The following is an 18,416-nucleotide window of genomic DNA, read 5'->3' as shown; positions in this document are numbered from 1 at the left end:
ATGACCGTAACTCTGCTCATATTTGCTCTATTAGAGAAATACCATCAGTTTATGAAAGATAATAAGTTGCTCTTTACAGCCAGTGTCGGTACATTGCGGTAATTTTACTCACACGTATCGGAAACATTAAAAATGCCGCTTTATTTTAATGAAATCGACACGAGGAACAGAGAGAACCAAGTTAGTGAAAAAGGTAGAGATTAAAACAGACCAAATGACGGTGGATCTATTAAAAATGAAAGACTCTCTCTGACGATAAAAACCACCATGAATGGAGGTTCAAAGGGATTAAAAACAAAGGAGGAAACTGGGCCTATAAAGGTAAGATCAGTTTAATTTCTGGATCAATAAATGTCGTTCTGATTTTGTGGAGCTAGTCTTTGTGTACATTAATATAAGTGTAAATAGATGCTTTTAATGTGTGAGACAATTTAGGACAGAGTATTTGTGTGTTTGTTTAAACTTGGTGTGTGTGTGTGTGTGTGTGTGAGAGAGTCTATCTGAGCATATTTATCTCCATCAATTTCAGTTTTCCTTTTGATGAACATGACATTATCTAACTCTTCTTTTATTTCTTCTTCTTTAAGTCCATGCAGAGTGGACACGCCCCTCCCTGGACATTAAAACCATGAGCTGACTATGGAATCAGAACAGTATCATAATGAATGAACTCTTGCAGGGATTTTCACAAATGCACATGCTTTGTTTCACAGTTGTATTTCAGATTCACAAATTTTGGTTTCACTCAATATGTGAGCTTTCCTATCAGAGAAGGGAATACCTTGGACCTGCTCCTCTCCTCTCCCCCCCTGGGTCAGTCAGACCACAACCTCATTCACCTCAGCTCGTTATCTGCCCCGGGGAAACGCCAGCCTACAACCACGAGGACAGTGAGGATATGGCCGGAGGAGACTTTTGAGACACTGAGAGGATGTTTTAAGGCTACAAACTGGGATGCACTCTGTGAATCACATGGACAAGATATTGATAACCTCACAGAATGCATCACAAATCATATTATCTTCTGTGTGGACATGACTGTCCCAGCTAAGACTGTGAAATGTTACCCTAAAAATAAGCACTGGGTAACAAACAGTGCGTTACCGCCCCATCACTTTTGACAGTAACTAGTACTGTAACGCAATATTTTTCTGAAGAAATAACGCCCTTACCGTTACAATATGAGAGAGAGATAGTACATACAATCACTCAAACTTTTGACAGGTGTGACGTCACGCCCTTTGTCCCGCCCCCAAACCGGAAGTCCCGCCTTCCCAAACCGGAAGTCCCGCCTTATTGCACCCGCCAAAATGAAAAAAAAAAAAAAAAACCTGACCTACTTTGCTCGTCTCTATGCACATTAGCGTGGCTTGAACATACAACCTTTGGACACACACACACACGCACACACACTGGCTTGACGGTGAACTCTGTCTGTATCAGAAGAATGTTTATGAAACCACGCAAATGTCTGCGGCTGATTTGTCGTCAAATGACTGGGGTGTATTAAAACTAACTAACCCTACAAACATAAAAAATAATGAAGAACAAAAAAAGCAAAAGCCACAACCCGTTGTCCCTCTATGCACATTAGCGTGGCTTGAACATACAACCTTTGGACACACACACACACACACACACACACACACTGGCTTGACGGTGAACTCTGTCTGTATCAGAAGAATGTTTATGAAACCACGCAAATGTCTGCGGCTGATTTGTCGTCAAATGACTGGGGTGTATTAAAACTAACTAACCCTAGAAAAAAAATAAAAAAAATAATGAAGAACAAAAAAAGCAAAAGCCACAACCCGTTGTCCCTCTATGCACATTAGCGTGGCTTGAACATACAACCTTTGGACACACACACACACGCACGCACACGCACACGCACACGCACACGCACACGCGCACGCGCACACGCACACGCACACACACACACACACACACGCACGCACACGCACGCACACTATGGTCAGCTTTTAGGATAAATACAAGCATGAAATGACATTGGGAGCACCACTGCTAACGAGAGAGAGAGAGAGAGAGACGACCATCACATCGCAAACCACCGAGGTCAGATTGAAACAGAACTAGAATGGCAGGTAATGTGTTTGCAAAATTTTAAACATTTGCATTACAAAACTGCGGTTTCACATTCTCAAAGTGTCATTCTTTTTAAAAAGCCAGAGCGCAGACACGAGACAAACACATCTATAAAGGTAAGTAGTAATTATTATTAATGTTTTTTGTTTGTTAACATGTTTAAAACTATTCACTTCTCGTTTTAAGTCACACCAGAAGAGTTACAAAATATTCAACTAACGCAGACGGATATTGGTAAATATATGTTATTTTTCTTTTTTAAATTGTTTTCAGTAAGCATGAATGATACGTATTTTTGTTTATAATTCGTTTATATGTTTTCACAGATTTGGCCGCTCGGGCTGAAATATTACATGAAGTTTCTGACAACAGTCTTAACGATGCAATAACTGAGATTGAGGAAACTGAATTGGCCACACGTTCTATTTCTATCAAGAATCAAAACCCCGCAGTTTTCTTCGGAAATTTGGAGCCTTCGCTGCAAATTGATCCATCTCAACCCCGATCTAAAGCAGGTTCTTCTCTGAACCGTTTGAAAAGGAAGAAAGGTATACGTGCAGAAATGCATGGTAAATTGTTTTATTATGAATTTGGTGTGGCTAGAAAATTTTTACATTTTTTTTTAATTTATTTATTTATTTATTTTTTTAATTTATAATTTTTTTTCAATTTTTTTTTTTTTTCAATTTTTTTAATTTTTTTTTTTTTTTTTATTTTTTAATTTTTTTTACATTTTTTTTTTAAAGTTTTTTAAAAAATTTTTTTTTTAATTTTTTTTTTTTTAATTTTTTAATTTTTTTTTATTACAGCAATCAACGTGAAGCCACAAACTTTGCCTGCACCAAGACGCAACGTCACGCAAGCTGAAATCCACCCAATTGCGACATCAACTCCAAAACCCAGAGAACAACCATCCAGCCCGAGACATACTACACCGCGACGTGATGCATTGCTTCAGCTCCAAAGAGCACCTGTGAGACCCCCGCGCCAACGCAAGATCCGCCAGAAAAGATCAACCGTAGTCAAAAGCTTGTTTAACGGTATGTTATAATAATAATTGTGTGTTAATAACAGTAATGTGTTATGGTATACATTTGACAATATCGTGTGACCTTTCTTTTTTTTCTATATTTACAGAAGCCAACGAAAGGGTGAACGAGAACCCCCAGAAACCACCACAGACAACGGAAGCCGTGGATCAAAACCAGTCTCAGGCGACGAATGGATTGCGTCAACAACGCAGAGTAAGAAATCGCGCAGCACACCATCAGACGGTATAAAAAGGGGTTTGTGTTGAAAAATCTATCATTCAACAAAAAATTCAGGGTGGTTTATGATAAAAGGCGGCTTTTTGAAGACGGATCAACTCTACCCTTTGGATATTAAGCTCGTCACACACACACACACACACGCACGCACTATGGAGGAAATAGAATTTGAACCTAGATTTATTTTTCCTTTTTCATGTTTAATTGTTGGTCCCAGCGGCTGCGGGAAGACATATTTTGTAAAAAATGTATTAAACAACTGTAATCATGTTATGAATATTGTACCTGAAAATATTGTGTGGATTTATACATGTTTTCAACCCATCTACAATGAGATGCAAAAGATGAATAAAAATATAAAATTTGTCAAAGGTCTACCTGATTCTTTTGAAGATGAAAACCTGTTTCCTCCGGATCAAAAACATTTGATTATTCTGGATGATGTTATTTTTCAGGCTTCAAACCACCCCGAAGTTGTAAAGATTTTTACTCAATTTCGACATCATAGAAATATGAGTGTCATGATGTTAACCCAAAATATGTTTCATCAAGGTAAACACAGTCGTACTATAAGTTTGAACAGTAATTATTTGGTAATGTTTAAAAATCCCAGGGATAAACTCCAAATTAACATATTGGCGCATCAAATTTATCCTTCACAAAAGGCATTTTTTTTAGAGAGCTTTGATGACGCCACCAAAGATGTTCACGGGTATTTAATAGTAGACCTCACACCCATATGCCCAGAGCTATACAGACTAAGGACCGGCGTACTGCCTCACGAACGTCTCGCCGTTTACACCCCCAAAACGTAAATCATCATCATCATCATGTCGGCACGTATAAAAAGAAACGCCCCCTTGTTGGCGGCTCTGTATCACGCTTCACCCAAGAAACGAAAGGACATTCTTATTCACAGTTCCCCCGATTTTATCCAAGCATTGTGTGAGATCGCCTTAAATCTTCTGAAAGGAAACATCCCGTTGAATCCTTCTCAGTTTAAAAAACTGAAGAGGCAGAAAAAAATTATCAAGCTGTTGGCCGATAAAAAAACCAGTATAAAACACAAGCAGCGGGCTCTAAAGAAGCAAACTGGTGGTTTTATTCTACCTCTGCTCTCGACCGTCGTGCCTTTGCTCGGCAATCTCATCGTAGGACTGATCCAGAGATAATGACTTTAAAGAAGGCCCAAAAAATGTTTCTTATTTCACCTCACCAGTTAAAGAGTCTAACTCAGCCTTCGCCATCCATGAGAGAGAACGCTGAGTTGGATTTGGACGACCGTATGAGAACAATCTTGAACGAGCAGGGTGTGAGTCCTCATGAGAAAATTAAAAAGTATAGCGCGCTACTGCAAAGATATCTGACCTTTATGAAGCAGGGTCAGAGAGAGGATCGTAGAGCGGCAACGACCCAGCACCCGGAGCAGTTGGATCTTCCGTATGTCGCCAAAGCTCAAACGTCTTCTCACAAACCACAAACATCCGTCGATGACCGTACGGACGAAGATCTTTTGAAAAACCTCCCCCAGCGAGATCGCAAGAGCGCAGAGTACGTCTTAAAAAAAATATCGGAGAATCATGAAGGCTGGAATTCCAAGGGGGAATTCATTTTCAGGGGCGACGCTGTGCAAGGTTCTCACGTGATTGATTTGTTAAAGTATCTCACCCACCCTTTTAAGAAAAAAACCAGGGAGCCGTCGCCTGCGGGGTGGACAGAGTTTTTAAATACTCTGTCAGAACTAAACATCCCCTTATCCACAATAAATAACCCGCATGCTCGCGATCAATACCGTCTGCTCAAGAGGGAGGCCGGTGGTTTCCGTGATAAAGAATTTGAAACGCCTGAAGGAAAAAGAAGAAAAAAGGCGTTCCGTGTACTATCCCCAAAATGGATTACTCCCGAGAGAGAATTAGCTGCCGAACGGACTGTTGGAAAACAAAATACTTTATCATCGCCTTGGATTAACATTTCATCTTAAATAACTGTGAGGCATGACACATTTTATTGTCTTTCATCAATAAAAATGTTTATTGAGCATATTTTGTGAGTGTACATTTTTAAAGCAAAATACACGTGGGTAATGGCAAAGCATAAAAAAAGTAATTTTTTTTATTTATGACAATCTTTAAGCATTTGTAAAGAACAATTCCCCTGTTTTGGATTGCGATTGAATTCATTTTTAACACATCGCTGATATTTTCTGACATATTCGTACACCGTAAGATCATTCTTTATCACATCATCATCGTACAGAGACAGCGTCTGTCCGTAAGATAACCCGCACGCCCGATGGCAGAGATAATAGACGCAGTGATGTCCGCAAACCGCTGACAGGGGGTGTTGCAACTGCTTGTCGTGGTATTCTATGTTTTGTGAGCGCTCTTTCAAAAACTGTAAGATGCTTGTAGGGTAATGCGCAAAGTCCGGGGGGAATCCATAAGAGTCGAAAAAGGTGGCTTTGCGGTTCTTTTCCAAGGTCAGAGCTAACCAGTGTTCTCCGGGCATGTGACCGGGGTGTGTGTTGACTATAAAGTAGGCGGGTGGTTTAAAAGACGGATTCAGCGAGGGAAGTTGATCCGATGCCCACACACCGCAGAATGCATCCCCCAACAGACTATGCAATAGAGTCTCTAGTTGAATGTTATCCATCTTCTCAATAATAATCCACCAGAACCTGCCTCTTAGCGTTGATCTCCAAAATAGAATCGTAACAGGCGTAGACGATAAGCGTAGTGGTGTTTGGTAGGGGAACTCTAAATCTCATCTCCAGTCTTAGATTTCCGTTTGAAATGGGGGAGAGGGCGTCATTGTCATCGCCCGGGTTGAGATTAAACACAAACAGAGAGTATCCTTCGTTAAAATCCTCCCGGGTGATGCTCAGAGGTAAGTCTTTAAGATGTCTCCCTGTAGCCAGGAACATGTTGTAAAATTCTCTGACGGATAACCCAGCGTTAAATTGCGGCTGGAAAGCCTTTGCGGGGATCTGTCTGCCGTCCTGACAGAGAGCCAGGTATTCAACGTCGTTGTGAATGAAATTAAATGGTGATAGGTCTCTTCTCCCAGTAAAGGCTTCGTGGTGTACCATAGCCAGTACCACGTATTTGGGCATGGAACCCAGAAACAGATTCTCCTGGGTGCATATCCTAGAGTTCTCCGGTATGGAGTATGTTTTTACGTTGACCCGCGAGAGGGGGTAGAGAGCGTTACCTTTCATTAAGGCTGCGGCGTGACCTAACCGCACAGCCGGGGACACAGAGACTTTTTTTGCAAACAGAGAGGCTCCCAATATTTTCAGACGAAACGTAGAGTCGCGGACTCCGGTGAGGCAAAAAGCGTCGCTAGCTCTGGTCAGTTTAATTCTCAAATCAACCGAATTCAGCAAAAGTCTCTCGCAGAAAAATATATCTCCGTGAAGAGGGCCGAGCAGGTGCACTTCTCTGGAGGTGCTTGTGAAAGCCGCTCTCTTATTTAATCCTTTATTCGGTCCGTTAACGGTCACTGTAGAGTTTATTGCACCGGCTGTATCTTTGTAAAAAAGGCCTGCGCTAAACTGACTTTTCAGAGTGTTCTCTGAAAAGTTGAGAAGAGTCTCAATCATAGCGCGGTAGGGATGTGTAGCGCTAGACTGCGAAATCAGCCTATCCCCCAAAGTAACGTCACACTGACTGAAAATTGTATTTAGAGGATAATTGATGAGGGCTACAGATGCGTCGTTTGCCAGGTCCGTGCCATCGTCATTGGTGATTTTCACACGGAGATGTAACAATGTATCGTTCAGGTCCAGATACTTGTCCCCATCTCCGGGGATGAAAAACTCTATAGGTCCTCCGTCGGCGATGGCCGACAAGGGAGAGATTTCAGTGTAGATTTTATCATCAATCGAAAGCTGCGTCATCGGAATGGCGAATATATCTAATTCTGCGAGGGTGCACTCTGGAGATTTCTGGTGCAGCAGTGCCATATTTGATTTAATTAAAAAATATCGGAGCTCCGGGTAGACTTGTTCTTCGCGCGTCTGCTTTTTGCAACTGGTTTCCTCTTCTTACCGCGTGATTGTTTATTAGAGTTTGAAGGGGCTCGTTCTCCGGGAGGTCGCTTTCTCGATCTACGTGACATGACCATAATACCGCCGCTCCCCTCTTGCTTTGAATCACTGCTTCGTGCCATCGCACGGGCGAACACGTCCGAGGCAATGTTGCTGGCTGCCTCTTTAAGATGCGGTTTAGCTATGGCGAAACCCTTCTTCACCAGAGGACTAATAAAACGAAATAATTTAGAAAACAAAGATCCTATCCCTCGCCCATACATTACCGGGGCTCCGTAAAAGCCGGGCAAATTCCCGCCGACCTGACTCTCATAATAAGATACAAAACGGTGAGGGTCCTCTCTCAAGGTGGCCCTAACCATTTTTAATTTTTTTTCTTCTTCTGGATGTACCAAAAAAAAAACAATGTACCTTATTGTACGATGTTCGCAAAAGGACACCCCCCTTAGACTAATGGGTAGTTACCTTAGCTCAACGTCTCGACACTGAATGACATTGTCTTAGACGGATGGTTTATATAAGCTGACGGCTTCATGCTTTGGGTCTAAAGTGAAGCGTTACGATAGTCTTACCGTAGGTAAAATCCACCGGTTTGTTTTGATCTGATTTTATCTCAATTTTAATGTTTTCAATGTGATGTTTGGCTACCGGTAAGTAATAAGAGGGATTGAAATATTGCGTGATAATGTCACCGTACGTTCCTTTAATATCGAACGTTCTCAAAAGCGGTGCATATACATCACCAACCATCTGCGGACTTACAATGTCGCAGTAACAATACATGTGGTAAAAACCTGCGCGTAAATCGGCTGGGTAGTGTGCAAACTTTTGGTCAAACACAAACCATTCCCCCGGTTTTAGTCCCAGCAGGTAAGCCGCTGGTGCGTCAAAGAGTACGTGAGTTTGAGCTCCGGCTTGGAATTCCATCTTTTTTTGAATACCGCTATAGACGAGATAAATATCGGAATTTATTTTTCTAAAAAAACTATTCAGCTCATTCAGAAAGGTTCCTATGGTATTGTAATAGCCTCCTCTAAATCTCTGCTGATGTACGACGCTTTCTTTCCCCGGTTCTTTGGGTTTTTCCCTCCAATAAAAATAGGCGTCACTCTGCGCTATGGTAAAGAAGGTGTGCGGATATGAAATTTGCGTCATGGCTACCTCCCAGCGTCCGTCTAAATTTATATGTTGAGGTAAATCCACCCGGTAACTGGAACTCTTGTTGTCTTTAAAAACGTTGAGGCTGGCGTTGGAGGGAAGAGTGATGAAAAACCCTTCATCCTTTGGGCCGTACATGGTGAAATGATGATTTTTGCCATCTTGCGTAGATCTTTTATACATTTTTCAAATCAGATTCCTTGATCCAACTGTTAAATTTCTCGGGCCAATTTTTCCACTGTACAAAAACCTGTTTTTCACCCTTCAAGGTGCGTCGATTCAGAATCTTCTCTACATGATAGACTCTGTCTTTGTCCATCGTTACTTTTTGCAACTCTGCCTCGTAAAATGAACCTTGGATGGCTTCTCCGTCATAATCTGTTAGTTTGTACACAGGTGGTCTGCGGGGTACACAGTGTGATATTGTAAACATTTCATCCGTAAAACTCTGTTCATATTTTTTATCAAACACTCCCCTCAACTTTGAGATCCTGACTATGTCACCCTTCTTAAAATTCATCTTTGGAAGATGTGTTTGAGGTGTACCGTACAAGTTTTGAAACACTTGATCGGTGTTGTCCGAGGTCACCTGCACAGGCCTCATTTTAATACTGGTGTGATAGCTGTGATTATAACCTTTCACCAAGTCTTGTAGGACATTGAGGTATCGCAAAGTGTTGTTTGCTGTAAAATATCTCCACATTCTACCCTTTAAAGTACGATTGAATCTTTCCACCACAGAAGCTTTGAGATCGCTGGCTGTGGAAAAATGAACGATTCCGTATTTTTTCATCAAAACCCCAAAACTTTTATTAAAAAATTCTTTCCCCGTGTCGGTTTGAATTTTTTTGGGCGGCTGACTTTCGGCAAAAATGGATTCAAAGGCATTCACCACTTCCTTTGCGGTTTTTCTTTTCAGAGCCCTCACGTAAGCTTTCTTGGAAAATACATCTATGACCGTTAATAAATAATTGTACCCATCATTGTGCTCAGACAGGGCCTGCATATCGCACAGGTCAGCCTGAAATTGATTTAGCGGGCGAGACACAAAAACCCAATTTCTAGGAAAATGTATTCTGGCGGGTTTGTGTAGAGTATATGCATCTTGCGTTGATAGGAATTTCTTAACATTTTCTACAGGGATAGTCTTTCCCATTTCATCTTGCACACCTCTACGGAGTCGCTCTACACCGCCAAAGCTACCGTGGTGAGCTGGGGTGTAGTATACTTTTTTCATGAAACGTATCTCAGACATGATAAGGAAGAATGAGAAGAAAAGAGAGGGTTTACAGTATTTATTCATTTTTATTAGCGATGCATCAGTCATTTTAAGTATACATATATAGATATAAAACATTAGCAAACACAATGCTTTTCCAAAAGACAACAACTAACATGAATGAATAATTAAAACAATAGCACACAACATACAAAAGTCTAAATCTACCTTTTTATCATTGTTAAAATCTGAGCCAGTACAGAATGATCCACAGTACGGTAAATGACATTGTGTATTTTTTCAAGCTCAAACATGATATTTACCGAATGATTTTTTAGCACAAGTTTGGTGGTAACATCAACGAGTAGAGCGTAAAATGCAAGCAGATGAGAGGCTCTCACTACATGATTAGCCAGGTCTTTTAAAATTTCTTTAAAGCATTCGGACAAACCAGATTGGCACAAAAATACTGTGTCGCGGATCATCGCACTCCAAAGTACCGGAGCGGGTTGGGATCTTGTTATTGCCAACAAGTTTTCCAGTCTCTTAATGTCCGTGTCTCTGACAAAAACATTGGTGTTTGTAGACGCTGAGACATTGTTCTCAATAACCTGACACAATAGCTTAATTAACTGAGAAATTACCAATTGGCTCTCAATGTCGGCGAGGACCTTTCCAAAGAAGCTCCCCATTTCCGCTTTATTTCTCAAAAACAGAATCAAGGATTTTTCCAAAACTCGGCCATCTCTTCCAGGTGCTCGATCGTAACCCCTTTTTCGCCGACCAGCGTGTCATACATGTCAAATATGGTGTCGTGGATTTTGGACGTTGACCTCAAACGTAGCAAAAGAATCTGCACGGCGGCTCTGACTTTGCGTTCCTCCGTCGGAATGTTGTACAGGTTCAAGAGATGTTTGATGGCCGGAATTAACTTGGGGGTGTAGAGTTTTTTCATCAGTCCATGAAAGTTGTCGTTGTAGAATTCGTGCTCGAGGACATCCAAGCAATCATGCTGCCGCTGGCTGGGATGCTGGATTTTGCATCCGTTGCACGTTTCTCTCTTGTACTTGTCCAGAACGTAGCTGAGAAGATGAAGCACACCCGCTTTTATCGTTTTAGCGAAGTCGAGGGGCCCACTGTCAATCTCATTCCCGCCGCTACCGCCTGATCTGGGCGGGGTCTGATCCTCAGCACTACTTCCTTCTCCGGGTGTAGTCTGATCTGGCTCGGTACCTCCTGAATAATTGTCTTCTGACATTGTCGATTCAGAAGAGGAGGAGGAGGAGGAGGTGGTTGTGGATGATTGACAGGAGTCGGTGATGTGTGTGCAGGGCGCAACCACGACGCAGCAATCTTCCAGTATAGGCGATAAGGACCGAGGGTACGACGATGGACCTCTGCGGTTCGGTGTGGTTAAAGTCATGTCGGAGAAGAGATCCTCCGTGTCAGGCAAGGCGGGGGGAGACTCAGGTGTGTCCATAAACACAGCATCCTGGCACTGACTGTCGGCAAAGAGTTCCTGCGTGTCCGGCGACACCGGAGATGGTGGCGGTGTGCTCAGACACGCGTCGTCCTGGAGTTGCGGATCAGAGAGAAGCTCCTGCGAGACCGATGACTCCAGGGATGGTGGAGGCTCGTCCGAACGCTTTGCATCCTGGTAGTGCTGGTCAGTTTTAGTGTAAGGCCCCCAAAACTTTGAAAGGTCTTTAGGAGTCAGACGGTTGCTTCTGGTGTTTCTCTTGGTAGAAGGCATGGTTCTTCCAGCAGCTTTTTTCTTTCAGTAGTGGATAACTTATGGTTTGGACCGATGTATTTTATAGACTGTAAAAGTATGCCCCTCCTATTTAAAAGGAGGGGGCTAGGGTGGGGGGAGGGTCTAAAATGAAAGATGGTTATTTTTGTACCATCAAAGTATCGCTCCAGACGCGGCAACTGTGAAAAAGTAGGGTAATTTTATCATTGATTTCTTCCATTTTTTCTGACCATGCTACTGCTGGCAGAGTCAAAATGTTGCAAAAAACCCCACATTCTGAGTTGAAAAGATCCAGAACAAAGTAATGTCTTGATCTCTGCTGAGGGGTATTGTCTTTCTGCTTCTTATAACTAGCGCGGTAGAACCAACGGGCTGTGCCTGATGTTTTTGTCAACCAAATACTCACAAATGGTTCTTTTAGCTCACATAAATCGGTGGATGTGGGAAAAGGATTCAGCTTTTGCTTTTTTGTAGTATCAGAAGCAGCTTCTTCTTCTTCTTCATTATTTTTGATGTTTCTAGGGTTAGCTAGTTTTAATACACCCCAGTCATTTGACGACAAATCAGCCGCAGACATTTGCGTGGTTTCATAAACATTCTTCTGATACAGACAGAGTTCACCCGTCTCATACTTGAATACGTACCCCCAGCTCCCGCGTTCATCATAACTTTCAAGTGACCACTCTTGATGCAAAGGAAATGGAGGTGGTGTCTGAATTCTTTTCAAAAACACCAAAGACTTTTCATGCTGACCGGCAATACGTTTTGATTCTTGTAGAATTGTAATAACAGTTTCACTAATGTTACCTTTAGACATGGTCAAGCCAGTGTGTGTGCGTGTGTGTGTGTGTCCAAAGGTTGTATGTTCAAGCCACGCTAATGTGCATAGAGACGAGCAAAGTAGGTCAGGTTTTTTTTTTTTTTTTTTCATTTTGGCGGGTGCAATAAGGCGGGACTTCCGGTTTGGGAAGGCGGGACTTCCGGTTTGGGGGCGGGACAAAGGGCGTGACGTCACACCTGTCAAAAGTTTGAGTGATTGTATGTACTATCTCTCTCTAATATGGTGCGTTTGTCCGTTACTTTGCTAGCTGCAGTGTACTTCCTGTTTACAGTGGCGCTACATATTTTGGCGGGATGCCGTACCAACCACAGTAAAACAGTAGAAGAAGAAGCATTGCCAGCGTGTTTCTGTTTACATCACGTGCACCAATCATTGCGAGTCAATGCGAGAGCAGGATGAGCTTCTCAGAGTGCAATTACGCGCATTATTTTTGTCTCCAAAAGATGCATCAGTGAAGCTAAGCTAACACTGCGACTGGATTTTAACGGACTGTGACTGGGACAGGTCAGCCAAACTATTGCACGGTATGTTGTTGTAAATAAGCAGCTTGTTGCTGCTGCTGAGTCACTGCTAACAGCAGCTCATTAGCCTGATATGTTTAGCATTGTGTAGCTGAGAAAAATGCTGTGAATTTGTTTTTCCACATTTATTTTTACAAGCATTTTCAACAGCAGAATGTGCACCTGGAATATGCACAGCTTACTTTACATTACTGTGCTAAGGCTGAAAATTTACTGTTTTAATTTTGGAGCAGCTGTTTTGTGCTTTATATGCACATCATTTATCATTGTTTTATAGCAGTTGATCAACAGTGGATTATTATATTATTACAGCACTAATATGAAGCTGTATGGACACAAATGACCCAAAATAAATAATACACTCTTTAATTCTGAGTAACTCAAAAGTTACCTTATCCAGTAACGCATTAATTTTTGATGTAAGTAATCAAAATAGTAACGGAGTTACTTTGTGAATGAAGTAACTAGTAACGGTAACTAGTTACTTTTTTCAGTAACTAGCACAACACTGGTAACAAAGGACATCAAAGCCATCATGAACAATAAGAAGAGGGCTTTCAGAGATGGTAATAGGGTGGAGTTGAGAAAAATACAGGGGGGCCTTAAAGGGACAATCAGAGAGGCTAAGGTGGAATATGGCAGGAAGCTGGAGAAGAAGCTTCAGCAAAACAAAACCAGAGAAGTCTGGAAAGGGATGAGGACCATCACTGGTTTTAAGTCAGCCAGCAACAGAGGGTTGGAAGATAGTGTGGACCAGGCCAATGAACTAAATCTGTTTTTCAACAGATTTGATACTGCGGCTAATGTGTGTATGTCTTCATCTCTTGATGAGCTCATGTTTGATCCTGAGGATCACAAATGTCTACAAAACAACAAAAGAAGACACACATGTCCAGCCATGTGCCAGGCCAAAGGAAGGACAGACAAGATAACGACTGGACAAAAATGCTGAGAAAATCTATGTTCCGGGCTGAAGTCAGCAGACCGCTGGGGTTTGTTGGTTTGAATGATGTCTGTGCACCTTCAGAAAGAGGGCCTTCTTCAGACCACAGCTGTATATTAGATGAGTACCTGTTATTTCTATTGACTTGATATGATTTGTTGATTCATTTCTGTTCATTTAAAATATGTTAATACATTGATTAATTCAGCAAAGCAAAACCTCTGACTCTGTCTTTCTGAATGCAATCCCAAGTTTGAACACAAGAGTATCTTCACTCTAACAGCACAAAATGTTCTGTGGTACGTACCTTGGTTTTTATCATTCGGTTCAGCATGTCCACTAAGTGAAGGAAGAACTGAAAAAAAATGTTTATTGTGATTTTGCATAAACATCAGTAATTATTTATATATATATATATATAATATATATAACATATATATTATGATATAACATAATGCACATTCATTGTTGAAAACATATTGGTCCAGTTAGATTGATTGAATGGCCATGAAGCCCATCACTGCCAGCCAATTGATGAAGCCACCATTCAGAGAAAGTAAATAAAGAGTTAACAGCAGAGCCCTGTAAAGTGATGTGGCGGGGTGATTTCCAATGACACTGGAACGTTTGAGGGGTTCTAGTAGTTACAGTAAAGTCCAGTGGAGGGCAGTAATACACCTTGTGGCGTCCACTTTGCCGGAAATTAAGAAGAAGCAGTGACACGGCGGGAAGACGAGCTTAAAGAGGCAGTATAATGAAAAATTTCTCTTTATAATGGTTTTTCTACAATGATATACATTCTTTTAGTCTCATTCAGAAGGCCAAAGTTGAAAAAGTTCTGTTCCTCCCTCCCTTGTTATTACACATTTTGTAAAAAGTCAGCTAGAAACAGACGAGTTGGATTTTCCATTAGTGAGGGGTCAAATGAAAATAGTTTTAAAGATTATTGTAGATCATTTGCTAAATGATTATGTTTGTACAAACAGAGCCACCATACTGAGGAAGTGCATGTTACATGTTGTGCCTGCAGAGGGGGCATTCGGTTCACTGCGTGTTGACAGACTGCATGTGATGCTACGGTGTGTGTCCACGGAGGTGCGTAATAAAAGTATTCTGGTGAGACCATCATCACGTCTCATCCTTTAGACTCATGCTCATCAGGTGCTCCTAGCAAGACAAACAACAAACTGTTTACATGGTGTCAGAATCTGAACAGACTCTCCTCCTGTGAGTACCTCCTTAGCATTCCGCTGGATTTTGCTAACTGGGAAGCTAACCAGAGCCACGTTGCGTCTCTGAAATGGCGGAGGGATTTCGCAGACCAGACCCAGTAGTTTTTGACGGGAATGTCGCTGAGAACTGGCGGATATTCGAGAGGGAGTATGACATTTTTGACGCTGCAGCACACTTCGACAAGCCTGCAAGTACTAAGGCCTATATCCTCCTCAATCTTGCGGAACCGGAGGCCATAGAGCGGGAGCGCTCGTTCGTCTACGCGGCTGAGGTGCATGCTGTGGGCGGAGATGGAGCTATTATCACCCCTGCTGAGTCCAGAGAGGACCCAGAGTGCCTGAAACTGAAATTTCGTGAAATCTGCAACCCTCAAAGCAACAAAACAATGGAGAGGCACAAGTTTCATTCCAGAAATCAAAGACAAGGTGAGAGCATCGAGTTGTTTTTCAGTGATCTGAGAATTAAAGCCAAGAGCTGCCATTTTGGAGATTTAGCTGATGAGCTAATCTGTGACCGAATAGTCTGTGGCATCACCAATGATTCTCTGAGGAAGACACTTTTGAGAGACAGTGACTTGAGCTTAAATAAAGCTACTTCCATCTGTTGTATTCACGAAATGACAGATGAAAGCAGCAAGACACTCGGTATAAAAGCTACCAGTGTTGACAGCATAAAGCCATTTTCACACTGAAAGCAGCAGCCTAAACTACAACAGCTGTCACTGCATAGGACTATATCGAACTGTAATAACTGTGGGGGCAGCCATGCAGCTAAGCGGGAAAAGTGTCCAGCTTTTGAACAACAGTGCCACAACTGTAAAAAGTTTAACCATTTCAAAAAATGCTGTAAGTCCACACCACGCAGCCGGCCCAGTTTCAGTAAAAGCACTCTCAGACACTCAGTGCATGACGTAGCAATAGAGGAGCCTGCCACACTCAGTGAAGATTATTTTTATGTGGATGGTGTTGACGTCGACAAGAACATCGATGTCATAAATCCTCAAAATGATAAAAAAGATGAAGGATTTGTAACAGTACACATCAACAACAAGCCCATTGAAATGAAAGTTGACACAGGTGCTAAATGCAATGTGATGTCTCAAAAGACATATAGCAAAGTTTTAAAGCTGAAGCAACCTGTAGTTAAAGAAAACGCCACAAACCTTGTTGCTTATGGTGGCAGTAAGATTGAAACTAAGGGCCTTGTTACATTATCCTGCAGTTTAAAGGGGCAGTGCCATGCTTTACTATTCTTCATTGTAGACAGAGAAGTACAGCCTCTACTTGGATTCCGTGCTTGTGTTGACATGGGAATTGTGACAATGAGCCATGATGTTCACCAGCTCACTATGGACACTAACACAGATTTTACAAGGCAGATCAAAACACAGCACAGTGATTTATTCAATGATGAACTTGGAGAGCTGCCTATCACATACTCTATGACAGTGGATCCCAGCATTCAGCCTGTCGTCCGCCCTGCTCACCGCATTCCAGTCGCGATGCAAGAGAGAGTTAAAGCTGAACTAGATCGTATGCAAATCATAGGTGTAATAACACCTGTCACAGAGCCCACTGATTGGGTTTCATCAATGGTGGTAGCACATAAGAAAGACAAAGAACAGATCAGATTGTGCATCAACCCAAAAGACCTTAATACAGCTCTAAAAAGACCCCACTATCCCATGCGTAGTGTTGAGGAAGTCGCAGCACAGATGGCTGGTGCGACTGTGTTTTCAGTCTTAGACGCTAAAAATTCTTTCTGGCAAATACAGCTCGATAAGAAATCTTCAATGCTAACAACATTCAGCACACCCTTTGGACGCTATAGATTTCTACGCATGCCTTTTGGCATAAACTCTGCCAGCTAAGTGTTTCAGCGTTCTATGGAGCAGCTATTTTCTGGCTATGCATGCTCAGTGATTGTCGATGACATCATCATCGGAGGTCGGGATGTTGCTGAGCATGATGCTAACCTAAGGAAAGTGCTTGATCGTGCAAAGGAGATTAACCTCAAACTGAATCCAGCAAAGTGCAAGTTTCGCCTGGATCATGTAGGTTATGTGGGTCATATTTTCACAAGTGATGGCCTTAAAGCCGACCCAGCAAAGACCGCTGCGATCAGAGACATGCCAGTCCCGAGTGATGTTACTTCATTACAACGTTTATTAGGTATGGCTAACTACCTTGGAAAGTTCATCCCAAACTTTAGTGACATCGCAGCCCCGTTGAGGAAGCTTACTCACAAAGACACCGCTTGGTGCTGGTTTCAGCAGCATCAGGAGGCTTTTGACCATCTCAAAGCTTGCCTATCAAGCCCACCAGTACTGTCATATTACGATGTTAAACAACCCGTCACACTCACGTGCGATGCCTCGTGTTTTGGACTTGGAGCTGCCTGCCTGCAAAACGGTAAACCTGTGGCTTTTGCTTCACGCACCCTCACAGACACAGAAACTCGATACGCACAGATCGAAAAGGAGCTGTTGGCTGTTGTTTTTGCCTGTTGAAAATTCAAGGACTATGTGTATGGTAAACCCATTGTGGTAGAGACCGACCACCAGCCCCTGGTGACGATTTTAAAGAAATCCATCCATACTGCACCAGCTCGTCTCCAGAGAATGATGTTGAGATTACAAAGCTACGACATAACCTTAGTCTACAAGAAAGGTAAACTCATGTATGTGGCAGACACACTTTCAAGAGCTCCAGCTACCAACGTTCCAGTGAGTACAGCTGAAAATGATTCCTTTGAAGTTATGTCTGTTAGTGTCATCTCAACAGCGCGCCTCGAGGAACTCAGAAAATACACAGGAGAGGATGCAATGCTAAAGAAGCTCACTACAGTCATTCAGAGAGGATGGCCCTCCAGAGAAAACCAGCTCCAGCCTGCCATTCGCCCCTTTTTCCCCTACAGGGATGAACTGACTGTGGATGACGGCATCATCATGAAGGGACCCAAAACTGTTATTCCTCAGTCCCTGCAAAACGAGTACATAGACATTGTACACAAAGGCCACCCTGGTGCGGATGCAACCAAACGCCGAGCCAGGAGCATCATATTTTGGCCAGGTATGTCAAAACATATCACTGAAAAGCTGTCTTCCTGCTCTGTTTGCAACAGCACCAAACCCCATCAACAAAAGGAACCTCTCAAGCTCCACCCCGTTCCTGATCTCCCCTGGTCGACAGTTGCAGCGGACATTTTTGATTGGCATGGGAAACACTACCAAGTACTGGTTGATTCTTACTCAGGATGGTTTGAAATCGATCTTCTTCGTGACATAACATCAGCGGCCGTGATCACAAAATTAAAGAGACATTTCT

At 42.4% G+C, this 18,416-nt stretch overlaps 1 protein-coding gene across 4 annotated transcripts in view; it reads right to left on the bottom strand.

Annotated features, from left to right (window-relative positions):
* LOC114458870 (kinesin-related protein 4-like) overlaps positions 1 to 18,416 on the bottom strand; it is a 168,696-nt gene that overhangs the window by 17,822 nt on the left and 132,458 nt on the right. The window contains exon 4 of one of the 4 annotated variants that reach the window (XM_028441247.1): positions 14,165 to 14,212. The exons of the other annotated variants lie outside the window; for them this stretch is intronic. Coding sequence (XP_028297048.1) covers positions 14,165 to 14,212 — 48 coding nt within the window. The remainder of the gene's footprint in view (positions 1 to 14,164; positions 14,213 to 18,416) is intronic. 4 annotated transcript variants of the gene reach the window in all.

This window comes from Gouania willdenowi, unplaced genomic scaffold (assembly GCF_900634775.1).
Source record: "Gouania willdenowi unplaced genomic scaffold, fGouWil2.1 scaffold_1_arrow_ctg1, whole genome shotgun sequence".
Taxonomy (NCBI): Eukaryota; Metazoa; Chordata; class Actinopteri; order Blenniiformes; family Gobiesocidae; genus Gouania; species Gouania willdenowi.
This window is presented reverse-complemented; position numbering and strand designations above follow the sequence as displayed.